At 43.8% G+C, this 13,360-nt stretch overlaps 1 protein-coding gene across 1 annotated transcript in view; it reads left to right on the forward strand.

Moving 5' to 3' along the window:
• Window positions 1–13,360, forward strand: part of FMN2 (formin 2) — a 368,530-nt gene that overhangs the window by 149,081 nt on the left and 206,089 nt on the right. Inside the window, exons 5-7 of the mRNA XM_018042550.1 lie at window positions 7,338–8,250; window positions 8,716–9,307; window positions 10,803–10,947. Of these exons, the coding sequence (XP_017898039.1) occupies window positions 7,338–8,250; window positions 8,716–9,307; window positions 10,803–10,947 (1,650 nt within the window). The remainder of the gene's footprint in view (window positions 1–7,337; window positions 8,251–8,715; window positions 9,308–10,802; window positions 10,948–13,360) is intronic.

Consider the following 13,360-nt stretch of genomic DNA (forward strand, 5'->3'; position numbering starts at 1 on the left):
ACTTTCACAGCATCATCTTTCAGGATTTGAAATAGCTCAAATGGAATTCCATCACCTCCACTAGCTTTGTTCATAGTGATGCTTTTTGAGGCCCACTTGACTTCACTTTCCAAGATGTCTGGCTCTAGATTAGTGATCATATCATCATGATTATCAGGGTTGTGAAGATCTTTTTTGTACAGTTCTTCCATGTATTCTTGCCACCTCTTCTTAATATCTTCTGCTTTTGTTAGGTCTATGCCATTTCTGTCCTTTATCGAGTCCATCTTTGCATGAAATGTTCCCTTGGTATCTCTAATTTTCTTGAAGAGATCTCTAGTCTTTCCCATCATGTTTTTTTTTCCCCTCTATTTCTTTGCATTGATTGCTGAAGAAGGCTTTCTTATGTCTTCTTGCTATTCTTTGGAACTCTGCATTCAGATGCTTATATCTTTCCTTTTCTCCTTGGCTTTTTGCTTCTCTTCTTTTCACAGCTATTTGTAAGGCCTCCTCAGACAGCCATTTTGCTTTTTTGCATTTCTTTTCCATGAGGATGGTCTTGATCCCTGTCTCCTGTACAATTTCACGAACCTTATTCCATAGTTCATCAGGCACTCTGTCTGTCAGATCTAGGCCCTTAAATCTATTTCTCACTTCCACTGTATAATCATAAGGGATTTGATTTAGGTCATACTTGAATGGTCTAGCGGTTTTCCCTACTTTCTTCAATTTGAGTCTGAATTTGGTAATAAGGAGTTCATAATCTGAGCCACAGTCAGCTCCTGGTCTTGTTTTTGTTGACTGTATGGAGCTTCTCCATCTTTGGCTGCAAAGAATATAATCAATCTGATTTCGGTGTTGACCATCTGGTGATGTCCATGTGTAGTCTTCTCTTGTGTTGTTGGAAGAGGGTGTTTGCTATGACCAGTGTGTTTTCTTGGCAAAACTCTGTTAGTCTTTGCCTTGCTCCATTCCGCATTCCAAGGCCAAATTTGCCTGTTACTCCAGGTGTTTCCTGACTTCCTACTTTTGCATTCCAGTCCCCTATAATGAAAAGGACATCTCTTTTGGGTGTTAGTTCTAAAACGCCTTGTAGCTCTTTGTAAAACCGTTCAACTTCAGTTTCTTCAGCGTTACTGGTTGGGGCATAATAGGCTTGGATTACTGTAATATTGAATGGTTAGCCTTGGAGACAAACAGAGATCATTCTGTCATTTTTGAGATTGCATCCAAGTACTACATTTTGAACTCTTTTGTTGACCATGATGGCTACTCCATTTCTTCTAAGGGATTCCTGCCCACAATACTAGATATAATGGTCATCTGAGTTAAATTCACCCATTCCAGTCCATTTTAGTTAGCTGATTTCTAGAATGTCGATGTTCACCCTTGCCATCTCGTTTGACCACTTCCAATTTGCCTTGATTCATGGACCTGACACTCCAGGTTCCTATGCAATATTGCTCTTTACAGCATCGGATCTTGCTTCTATCACCAGTCACATCCACAGCTGGGTATTGTTTCTGCTTTGGCTCCATCCCTTCATTCTTTCTGGAATTATTTCTCCACTGATCTCCAGTAGCATATTGGGCACCTAATGACCTGGGGAGTTCCTCTTTTGGTATCCTATCATTTTGCCTTTTCATACTGTTCATGGGGTTCTCAAGGCAAGAATACTGAAGTGGCTTGCCATTCCCTTCTCCAGTGGACCACATTCTGTCAGACCTCTCCACCATGACCTGGCCATCTTGGGTTGCCCCTCAGGCATGGCTTGGTTTCATTGAGTTAGACAAGGCTGTGGTCCTAGTGTGATTAGATTGACTAGTTTTCTGTGATTATGGTTTCAGTGTGTCTGCCCTCTGATGCCCTCTTGCAACATGTACCATCTTACTTGGGTTTCTTTTACCTTGGGCGTGAGGTATCTCTTCACGGCTGCTCCAGCAAAGCACAGCTGCTGCTCCTTACCTTGGACAAGCCTTACCGCTGCGGTTCCTGACCTTCAAGGTGGGATAGCTCCTCTAGGCCCTCCTGTGCCTGCGCAGCCACGGCTCCTTGGGTTGCTCCTCCCGGCCGCCGGCCCTGGCCTTGGGCTCGGGGTGGCTCCTCAGGGTCACAGCCCCTGGACATGGACTGGTTCCAGTTAGAACAGTTAGAACTGGACATGAAACAACAGACTGGTTCCAAATAGGAAAAGGAGTACGTCAAGGCTGTATATTGTCACCCTGCTTATTTAACTTACACATCATGAGAAATGCTGGACTGGAAGAAACACAAGCTGGAATCAAGATTGCCGGGAGAAATATCAATCACCTCAGATATGCAGATGACACCACCCTTATGGCAGAAAGTGAAAAGGAGCTAAAAAGCCTCTTGATGAAAGTGAAAGAGGAGAGCAAAAAAGTTGGCTTAAAGCTCAACATTCAGAAAACGAAGATCATGGCATCTGGTCCCATCACTTCATGGGAAATAGATGGGGAAACAGTAGAAACAGTGTCAGACTTTATTTTGAGGGGCTCCAAAATCACTGCAGATCATGACTGCAGCCATGAAATGAAAAGATGCTTACTCCTTGGAAGGAAAGTTATGGCCAACCTAGATAGCATATTCAAAAGCAGAGACATCACTTTGCCGACTAAGGTCTGTCTAGTCAAGGCTATGGTTTTTCCTGTGGTCATGTATGGATATGAGAGTTGGACTGTGAAGAAAGCTGAGCACTGAAGAATTGATGCTTTTGACCTGTGGTTTTGGAGAAGACTCTTGAGAGTCCCTTGGACTGCAGGGAGATCCAACCAGTCCATTCTGAAGGAGATCAACCCTGGGATTTCTTTGGAAGGAATGATGCTAAAGCTGAAGCTCCCCATACTTTGGCCACCTCATGTGAAGAGTTGACTCATTGGAAAAGACTCTGATGCTGGGAAGGATTGGGGGCAGGAGGAGAAGGGGACGACAGAGGATGAGATGGCTGGATGGCATCACGGACTCGATGGACATGAGTCTGAGTGAACACCAGGAATTGGTGATGGACAGGGAGCCCTGGCGTGCTGTGATTCATGGGGTCACAAAGAGTCAGACACAACTGAGCTACTGAACTGAACTGAAGGCTTCCCTGGTAGCTCAGTTGGTTAAAAACCTTCTTGCAATGCAAGAAGAACCTGGTTCAATTCCTGGGTTGGGAAGATCTGCTGGAGAAGGGATGGGCTACCCACTCCAGTATTCTTGGGCTTCTCTTGTGGCTCAGCTGGTAAAGAATCTGCCCGCAGTGCAGGAGACCTGGGTTTGATCCATGGGTTTGGAAGATCCCCTGGAGAAGAGAAAGGCTACCTACTGCAGTATTGTGGCCTGGAGAATTCCACGGACTGTATAGTCCATGGGGTCGCAAAGAGTCAGACATGACTGAGTGACTTGCACTTTCACTTTTTTCAAGGAGATGAAAGTCCTGTACTTGGGAAACTATAAGACATTGCTGAACAAAACTGAAGATGACACAAACAGATGGAAAGGTATACTGTGTTTATGAACTGGAAGAATTGACATTTTTCAAATGACCACACTACTTAAGGAAATCCACAGTTCAATATAGTTCCTATCAAAGTGCTAAGGATGTTTTTCACAGAACTAGAACATATAAAAATCTGTATGAAAACACAAAAGAATAGCCAAAACAATCTTGAGAAAGAACAAAACTAGAGAAATCAGGCTCCCTGACTTCGGACTATACTACAGAGTTACAATAATCAAAACCAGTATGGTACTGGCACAAAAACAAACACAGAGATCGATGGAAGAGTATGGAGAGTCCAGAAATAAGTCTGAGGTTGTATTGTCAAATTCACCTACAACAAAGGAAAGAATATACAGGAGATGGGAAAAGAAAAAAACAACAAACAGTTTCTTAAGTAAGTGGTGCTGGGGAAACTGGACAGCTACATGAAAAGGAATGAAATTAGAACATTCTCTAAAAACAAACTCAAAATGGTTAAAGACCTAAATATAAGACCAGAAACCATAAAAATGGTGGAAATAAAAATAGAACACTCTGACACAAATCATATCAATACATTTTTTGGATCTGTCTCCTAAATCAAAAGAAATAAAATATAAACAGATGGAACCTAATTAATCTTAAAAGCTTTTGGATGGCAAAGGAAACTATCAACAAAACAAAAGACAATCTATTAAATGGGAGAAAATATTTGCAAATTATATGACTGATAAGGAGTTACTTTCCAAACTATATAAACAGCTCATACAACTCAACATCAAAAAAAAAAAACAAACCAATTTAAAAATAGTCAAATGACCTGAATTTTTTTCTAAAGATAACCTACAGATGGCCGACAGGCACACGAAAATATACTTAACATGATAAGTCCTCAGAGAAATGAAAATCAAAACCACAATGAGATACAATGAGATATCACCTCACAGTTTCAGAATGGCTATCATGAAAAAGAACACAAATAACAGAATATATATATATATGTGGACAGGGAGGCCTGGCATGCTGCAGTTCATGGGGTCGCAGAGTCGGACACGACTGAGCAACTGAAGTGAGGTATGTATATCCGAGTCACTTTGCTGTACAGAAGACATTAATGCAACATTGTAAATCAGCTATATTTCAGTAAAAGTTTAAAAATAATGATAAAATAATAAAGAAAGTATTAAAAAAAGAACATAATAACAAGAGAATGGCAAAAATGTGGAGAAAACAGACCCCACGTACCCTTTTGGTGGGAATGTTTCCTATGGAAAACAGTATGGAGGTTTCTCAAAAAACCAGAACTACTGTATGACCCAGCAATTTCACTCCTGGATATTTACCTAAAAAACAAAACAAACAAACAAAAAATAAAGCACTTATTTTTAAAGATACATGCATCCAGTGTTCATAGCAGTATTATTTACAATTGCCAAGATATGGAAGCAACCTAAGTTTCTATCAAGAGATGAGTGCATAAAGAAGATGTAGTGTATTTACTAAAAAGAAATAGACTCACATATACAGAGGACAGAGTAGTGGTTATCAGTGGGGAGAGGATTGTGGGGAGTCACAAAATAGTTGTAGGAGAATAAGAGGTACAAACTATTATGTATAAAATAAGCTTCAAGGATATATAGTCCAGCACAGGGAATATAGGCAATATTTTATAGTAATTGTAAATGGAATATAACTTTTTAGAAATTGTAAATCCCTGTGTTGTATACCTGAAACATATATCAACTATATCCCAGTAAAAAATTTTTTTAATAATTGAGTTTTGGAAAACACTTCTAGAATATACTAGTTGCATGCCTTTTATCAAGTAGCCTTTTTATATGTTCATTACAGAAATGAGAAAATGAGAGCATTACTTCATACCAGGACAACTCAAAAAAGACTTATCTAAGCTTAATGGTCACTCCTAAGATTATACTGGAAAAATGAAAGTAATCTATATATTTTACTAACCCATAAGGCAAAAATAGTGAATATTTATAATTTTATTAGGTTGGATTTTCTTGTGCTTACTAGCATCATAATTGGAGAGTGAAGTTAACTACAATGGCTAAATAAGATATTACAAATTATTTTATTATAGTTATTTCTTTTACCATGGACTATTTAGAGAATATATGACATGATTTCCCAACCTATGTATTGTAATTCTTTAGTCTTTTGTATAGACATTGGTGAAAAATAGTGACTTAGATTTCATGTATATATATATATATATACATATATATATATATACACACACACACACACATACACACACACCCATAAATAGAAGTGCCTGTCACAATTTTGCCTATAATAAGTGTTTATATTTCTTTATTACTTAAAAGGTAAATTAATTTCCTTTTCAGCTTTCTTTCACAGTAAGGGCTATTTGGTATTTTTTGATTATAGGGAAATAAGTACCTTGTGTAGGTGCTTGTCTTTGAAGTTACAAGTTCTGCTTTTAATAAGCATCATAATTGATGTTCAGCAAGTGAAATATTACAGTAAAATATAGAATTTTTAGAGAAGAAATAATGGGTTTAGGATTAAGACTGTTATCTTTATACCTTCCCTACCCCCATGCAAAAAGAAACTACCTGTGAAGATTTTAAATAAATATACGCATAACACCAAAAATGCTTCATTTATTGTAAATACCCATTTCTGTCTTGTCTGTCTGCAGCTTTTCCACTGTAAATGGGTTATATATTTGTTTTGAATTTTTAAAAAATAGCAAAGTAAGTTATTTTTTATTTTGTGGAGACTTTTTTTTTTGGATTTAGCATTTGGCAAGCAGGATAGGAGTTTAGTTTCACACTTTGCATCATCTTTGTATCACCTCTCAGTTGATAGGTTAAGAGCAGGCCTGGCTCGCATGTGGGGAAGGTAGTAACATGTCCATGCTGTGGATGGTGGCCTCTGTTGGGGTATTGTGTGAAAAGCCCTGGACGCTCTGGAGAAGCAGTTCTGGGCCCTCTCATCCCCACATCGATGGGGGACAGATGAACCTGTGTGATCAGGTGTCTGACCTGCGCTTCACTCAGTTGGGGTCTATCCCCTCTTCTTCCTTCTCCTGTTCCTGCTTTCCTCATTTTTCTCTGCCTACTCCTCTGCCTCCTCTTTTCTTCTTACTCATCTGTTATTGGCAGTCAGTTTACTGAGAGGGTTTTCCCCTTTTCTCTACCCAAAGTCCTTTTCCTTGAAAGGTTGATGGCATGCTTTGGGAGAGGAAGGTACCGTCTGGGGGTGAGAGTGACCCATACATGGGCACAGTTGCTCTTGGCTATTGTGATAAATTGTGGTGACCAAAGGTATCCCTTTCTGAAATGCCTTGAATAAAATATTTGAATTGTAATAAGTGTGATATAAGTTCTATACATGCACGTAAGACATGCCTATACATGCTTGTGTGGGTGTTGCAAATATTTCTTATGATTTTACTGGGGACTCCTATAGAGATTATTCTTTAGAAGTTGCAATTAACTTTAAAACTTAGAATTTAAAATGTCTTTGGGAAATGTCCTCATATAGCAGATGTTACTGGGCAAGAAGGAGAGTGGTCTATGGTGAAATTAAGTGGGTCTGTCACTCAGCCTTGGTTTCCCTCTTCACTGAGGTCTGCTGATCTTCCACGATTTCATTTGAAGATTAATTAGAGAAGGGCCTTAGGACCTCATGGTCATGTATGTAATCCACTTTGAAATCCAAGAGCAGAGAAGAAGGGACACATTGTAGAACTAATAATGTGTTTCCATGGAGCAAGCTTTTAGAAGTAACAAACGAATACATTTTGCTGAGTTTGGTGGGTCTAGTTTTTGATGTTTGGAGTATCCCTGATTTTCTGTTCAACTGTGATGTTTGTGTTGCCCCCCAGGAAGTGTGCGACATGAAGTCTGAGGGTCAGGCCACTGTCATCCAGCGGCTGGAGCAGACCATCGAGGATCTGAAGACCAAGATAGCTGAGCTGGAGAAACAATATCCCGCCCTAGACACGGGTCTGGAAGCCCTCAAGTTGGGCGAAAAGGATGTCGGATATGAAAGGATTGTACAGGCCAAGTCCATCCAGACGTCCCCGATGGAAGATGGTGGTGTGCTAGCACGTCCTCCTGGGGGGGCCCCGCTGGTGGGCCCCCTACCCTTGACCGCACATGGAGAATCAGCAGGGCTGCCCTTGCCTTTGGGACCTCAGACCATGTTCTGCTCAGAAATCTCTTTGGTCGTGTCTCCAAGGCGAATATCAGTTCAGCTTGATGCACAGCCGTCCCTCCAGCCTCCACCGCCTGCATCCCTCCCCTGGTCTGACAGTCACGGACAGGCGGGGTCCCAGCCTTCCCATCCTCTTCACACTGGGTTTGAAACCAGCCAGGAGCACTCTGCTTTCCCCTCCTCTGGAAACGGCTGTGACATCCCCACTGCACCACCTCTGCCTCCAGAGACCTCCCCCCTGATGCCTGGCGTGGGGACCGAGGCTTCCCCAGCACCCCTGACCCCCGGTGCACCTGGGCCTGCACTGCCCAGTCCAGCAGGCCTCTCACCTCCTCCTTGTTTAGGTCCAGAGATGCTGCCACCCCCTCCTCTACCTTTGCCTGGAGTGGGGATCCCTCCCGCCCCCCCTCTTCCCGGGGTGGGGATCCCTCCCGCCCCCCCTCTTCCCGGGGTGGGGATCCCTCCCGCCCCCCCTCTTCCCGGGGTGGGGATCCCTCCCGCCCCCCCTCTTCCCGGGGTGGGGATCCCTCCCGCCCCCCCTCTTCCCGGGGTGGGGATCCCTCCCGCCCCCCCTCTTCCCGGGGTGGGGATCCCTCCCGCCCCCCTCTTCCCGGGGTGGGGATCCCTCCCGCCCCCCCTCTTCCCGGGGTGGGGATCCCTCCCGCCCCCCCTCTTCCCGGGGTGGGGATCCCTCCCGCCCCGCCTCTTCCCGGGGTGGGGATCCCTCCCGCCCCGCCTCTTCCCGGGGTGGGGATCCCTCCCGCCCCCCCTCTTCCCGGGGTGGGGATCCCTCCCGCCCCCCCTCTTCCCGGGGTGGGGATCCCTCCCGCCCCCCCTCTTCCCGGGGTGGGGATCCCTCCCGCCCCCCCTCTTCCCGGGGTGGGGATCCCTCCTCCCCCGCCCTCTTCCCGGGGTGGGGATCCCTCCTCCCCCGCCCCTTCCCGGGGTGGGGATCCCTCCTCCCCCGCCCCTTTCCCGGGGTGGGGATCCCTCCTCCAGCCGCCCCTCTTCCCGGGGTGGGGATCCCTCCTCCCCCGCCCCTTCCCGGGTGGGGATCCCTCCTCCCCCGCCCCTTCCCGGGGTGGGGATCCCTCCTCCCCCGCCCCTTCCCGGGGTGGGGATCCCTCCAGCGCCCCCTCTTCCCGGGGTGGGGATCCCTCCTCCCCCGCCCCTTCCCGGGGTGGGGATCCCTCCTCCCCCGCCCCTTCCCGGGGTGGGCATCCCTCCTCCCCCTCCCCTTCCCGGGGTGGGCATCCCTCCTCCCCCTCCTCTTCCAGGCATGGGAATACCCCCCACCCCCCCTCTTCCAGGAGTGGGAATTTCTCCTCCCCCACCTCTTTCCAGTGAAGGAATACCTCCTGCCCCACCTCCTCCTCCTCCTCCTCCCGGTGTGGGGATTCCACCTCCTCTAACCCCTCCGCCCCTACCCACTGCTGGATCAGGCCTTCCTCTCCCACGACAAGTTGGGAGTAGCACTTTACCGACACCTCAGGTGTGTGGCTTTCTTCCTCCTCCGTTGCCTCTTGGCTTGTTTGGATTTGGGATGAATCAGGAAAAAGGGAGTAGGAAGCAGCCAGTAGAGCCTTGTCGGCCAATGAAGCCTCTATATTGGACAAGAATTCAGCTGCATAGTAGAAGGTAACACCAGCGGCGTTCCTCTTTGCATAATTTGTCAACATGAGAGAAGTGGTTTCCTCTCTGTACCACTCCAAAGCTAGTCTGTAGATTTTTACATCAATATTTAGTGGAGCAATTTTAGACTTTTCTCCAGAAGTATCCAAGTGATAAATCATGTGTATCAATGTACACATTTCTGTCTATATAGTTTTTTAATTAATTTCTTTTTTAATTGAAGGATAATTGCTTTACATAATTTTGTTGTTTTCTGTCAAACCTCAACATGGTTAATTTTTAATCGACATTTTAAGGATTGATGGATAGATCTTTCTTAGCTTATGTGAGCTGTTGCCTTTTTGCAAAGCCTCACTCTGACAAATAACTTATAAAAGTAAATCAAATCATTAAACAGACAAACCCTTGAGGATGTATTCTGCATCCTTTTGAAGGCATGGTCTTGTTTTACTATTCAGAAAAGTGATACACAAAAATCCACATGTGTGGATTTCACCCTGTGTGTGAAATGATTTAGGTCTGACCATTTCATGGCACTTCTGTAGATGATTTGCAACACTGTGAGGTCACAAAATCACAGACTTACATGACTTTTACGAAAGACATGATATTCATAAAAGAATGCCTCCCAGCAGGTTTGCTGCTGGTGTATCACTTACCCATGGATGGTCCGTAACCTGGTTCCCTGAGCCCTGGGGTGGTGCCAGAGAAAACATGCCCTTTAAATTTCCCCTGGACTTTCTTATCCCGAGTTCTCATGACTTTGAATTTGTGGCTGTCTGTGATGTGGCACAGATTTAGAGATAGGGTGTTTACTAGACTCATCTTTATTTCTCATATTAATCTTCTCTTCTCTGAGTCGTAGTGGAGAATCACCGCTTCTAACTTTGCTGTCCATTCTCTGAGTACTTTTCCGAGTCACTCCTAATTGCTGAGGCATCATTTCCAGCTGTGCTCCAAACTCATTTTTTCCATATGCATTATATGAAGTTCTTTTATTTTGTTGTTTTGCTTTTTAAAATGAACCTTCATTTTCAGGTGGTACTACCTACCTGTCTTTGTGATCACTGAGGAGTCAGATGACATGAGTGCTGGACAGTGGTAGGGAGACAGAAATGCCACTCTGTAGGCAGAAAGTGATTTATTTTTAACCCATCAAACTTATGGGTCAGGTTGGAATGTGAGATATCAGACATTTCTTGCCTGGAGATCCATACTAAAAAGGGTTCTTACATGTTTTATACAATGACTTGATGACTGAGAATTCCTGGCAATGCCTAGAAAGAATTCCTTTCTAGGCAAAGGTTCCATCCTGTGTTGATGCTGTTTCTCACCATGTTGGTTGATTAAACAAGTGCTGAGCTTACAGAAAAGGGGATGGGGATGGATCTCCCCCATCCCCAACCTCCCTTCATCCTCTCCTGGCCCCTCTGGTGCCTGTGTCCTCCTGTCCCTGCAGTCCAGCTTGATGCCTCTCTCATGGGTTTTTGCTTAACTTTAGAGACTCCAGTGCTTCACTTATTTGGGAAAAAATTGAAGAACCATCCATAGATTGTCATGAATTTGAGGAATTGTTTTCTAAATCTACTGTCAAGGAAAGGAAGAAACCCATTTCTGACACCATCACAAAGACCAAGGCTAAGCAAGTGAGTATTCATGTTTTCTGAAATTGGACAGTATTTTGGGTATAAGTGTGAACTTTCATTGGAGAAAAACTTTGACACCATTTTCAGGGCTGTGTCCGTTCCACTGTCTGTAAGCAGATAGTAGGGGTTAGCATTTTAGAACATGTGGTTAAGTAAGACTTTCCCAGATAGAATAGCAAGTAATCATCTCCACCAAGTGATCATGTTCTGACTATTTGATTTGTAGCCCCACGATCCATATTTCCAAGATTTTAGCAATTGCTTGTTGTTATAATTAGTTGTCTAGAAACAAACTGGAAATCAAGCAAGAAATCCAGTCCTTAGTAACCGATCTCGTGTTTGTCCTATTCTAACAACTGAGTGCCCTGTAGAACCTAGCTAAATAATCACCTTAAACTTGACGCAGAGAAGAGACTCTTGTATCCAGTTCCAGCATCTCCATTCTGTGTTAGATCCTTTGATGCATCCTGTGACACTTGAGTCCCAGAGAGAAAGAAAAGTGCATTTGGAAGAAAACATTTTCATATAATATTTTCCCACTGGTCCACACAGTGGCCTTGATCATGAACTAATTTTGGTATCTCTCAAGGTAGCCATTCAGGAAAGTATAGTAAAGCCCAGAACAATGAGCTCAGAAGGAAGACATTGCTGTTGGTGTTCATCTTTCACCCTGAAGAGGGGTGGTGGCAGCTGTGTCTTTTTGGGTGAAATAAAGAGAATTGAGGTCTGAAGCCTCGGGACTCTCCTGGTACAGCCTCCCCAGATGAGTGAAAACTGAGGGGTGATATGGTCCTGTGAGCTTTTGCTCTGACCTGGAAGTTGTAGCTAGATGTCTGACCCAGAGTTGTTTTCATCCGTATTCATTTCAGACTCACGCCACGCATCTCTATTGCTCTGACACTCAAATGTGACACAGTGAATTTTTCAGAACCATTTATTGTGACACAGCTGGTTGCTGGTGACTTTAGATCGGAAACAATGGTAAACCTGCACCTTGTGGGCACTGAATAAACATTTGTTCTGCAAATAAACCAGGCAACTGTAGGAGGAGGACTTTATACATACCCATGACTATTCCTGATAATGATTAAAGCCAGAAAATCACTTATCTCACAATAATCAATTTGGTCAAGGTGGCTCTGTCATGGAATAAAGGTAAATGGGGAACCACATTTTTTTCTGGCAGAGATAAATAGTCTAAAAATCTTTCCCACAGCATCTTTGTATATAGGACGCATAGACTGAGTCATCATGTCTCTTCTCGTCGATGGTACTGGTGATGGAAAAGCTGTTTAGGTGAGGAATATGGGCAGGGCAGCATATGCCATGGAGGGCTGGGCATCAGGGCCTTCACCTATCAAGCGGACAGGAATGACATGGGGCATCTGTTTTATGGGATGAAATTCTTGCCCTCCCTGCCTCCCATCACTGCCTTTTCTTAGTTAAGTGAACATAGATAAGGAAGCTGTCTCATAATGCCTCAAAGTGTAGGATTTTATGATTGCTTTGAGATTATGTCCAAATCATGAAGACAGCAACCTCAGCTAGGTGGCATGAGATGCCTCCTTTCATGCAAGCTGCACGTCTGAGTGGAGCATCATCTCAGCACAGTTGCCTCACCCTGTCGTGAGCCTATTCCGTAATCCATGGGGACAGACCTTTGCCAGGGTTATCATTTGTACCCATTGGTGGTGATGCAGCTGTTGACCTTCAGCTTAAAGACAGTTTGTGGACCTGTCTCCATCCTGACTCCCAGTGAGCTTGTCAGCATTTTCTTGGCCAGGGTCTAGTTCTCAGCCCTGCTTTTCAGATTTGTTTTTGGAAGGAAAAGTGGTTTGTTTGTTTTTTTTTTTCTCATGTGTTGGTGAAAGACCAATCTACTACAAACAGTTATATGGCTGAAGAAAGTAAGTTTTATTTAACTGTGTTGTGTTTGGAAGAAAAATCTATCCATTCCGTCTACTTTAAAATTTCCGTCTAATTTAAAATTTTGCTTAAGGAAAACATATTTTCCAGATACAGGCAATATGGGGTCAAGAGTGCCAGCCCTCTGAGCAGCTGAAAATCTCCATTTAAATTAGAGTCAGTCCTTTGTACTTGGGGTCCCTCTGTATGGTTCCATGTCCATAGATGCAACCACCCTAAGCTCGTGCAGCACTGCAATATTTACTATTGAAAAAAATCTGGATGTACGTAGACATGCACAGTTCAAACTGTTAACAAGTGGTTCCCCTTATCATATGCAGACATTCATTTCCAGCAAAATTAATAGCCATTAATGCTGTGACCTGGTTTTATGAAGATGTTTCAAGCTATTCTTCTCATATATGATGGAAGCTAAGAATTCCGGTTTTCTTTAAATAGTTCAAAATAGCTAAAATATTTTTTGTGATCTGTTGTCTCCTTGAAACTA

The sequence above is a fragment of the Capra hircus genome, chromosome 28, assembly GCF_001704415.2.
Source record: "Capra hircus breed San Clemente chromosome 28, ASM170441v1, whole genome shotgun sequence".
Taxonomy (NCBI): domain Eukaryota; kingdom Metazoa; phylum Chordata; class Mammalia; order Artiodactyla; family Bovidae; genus Capra; species Capra hircus.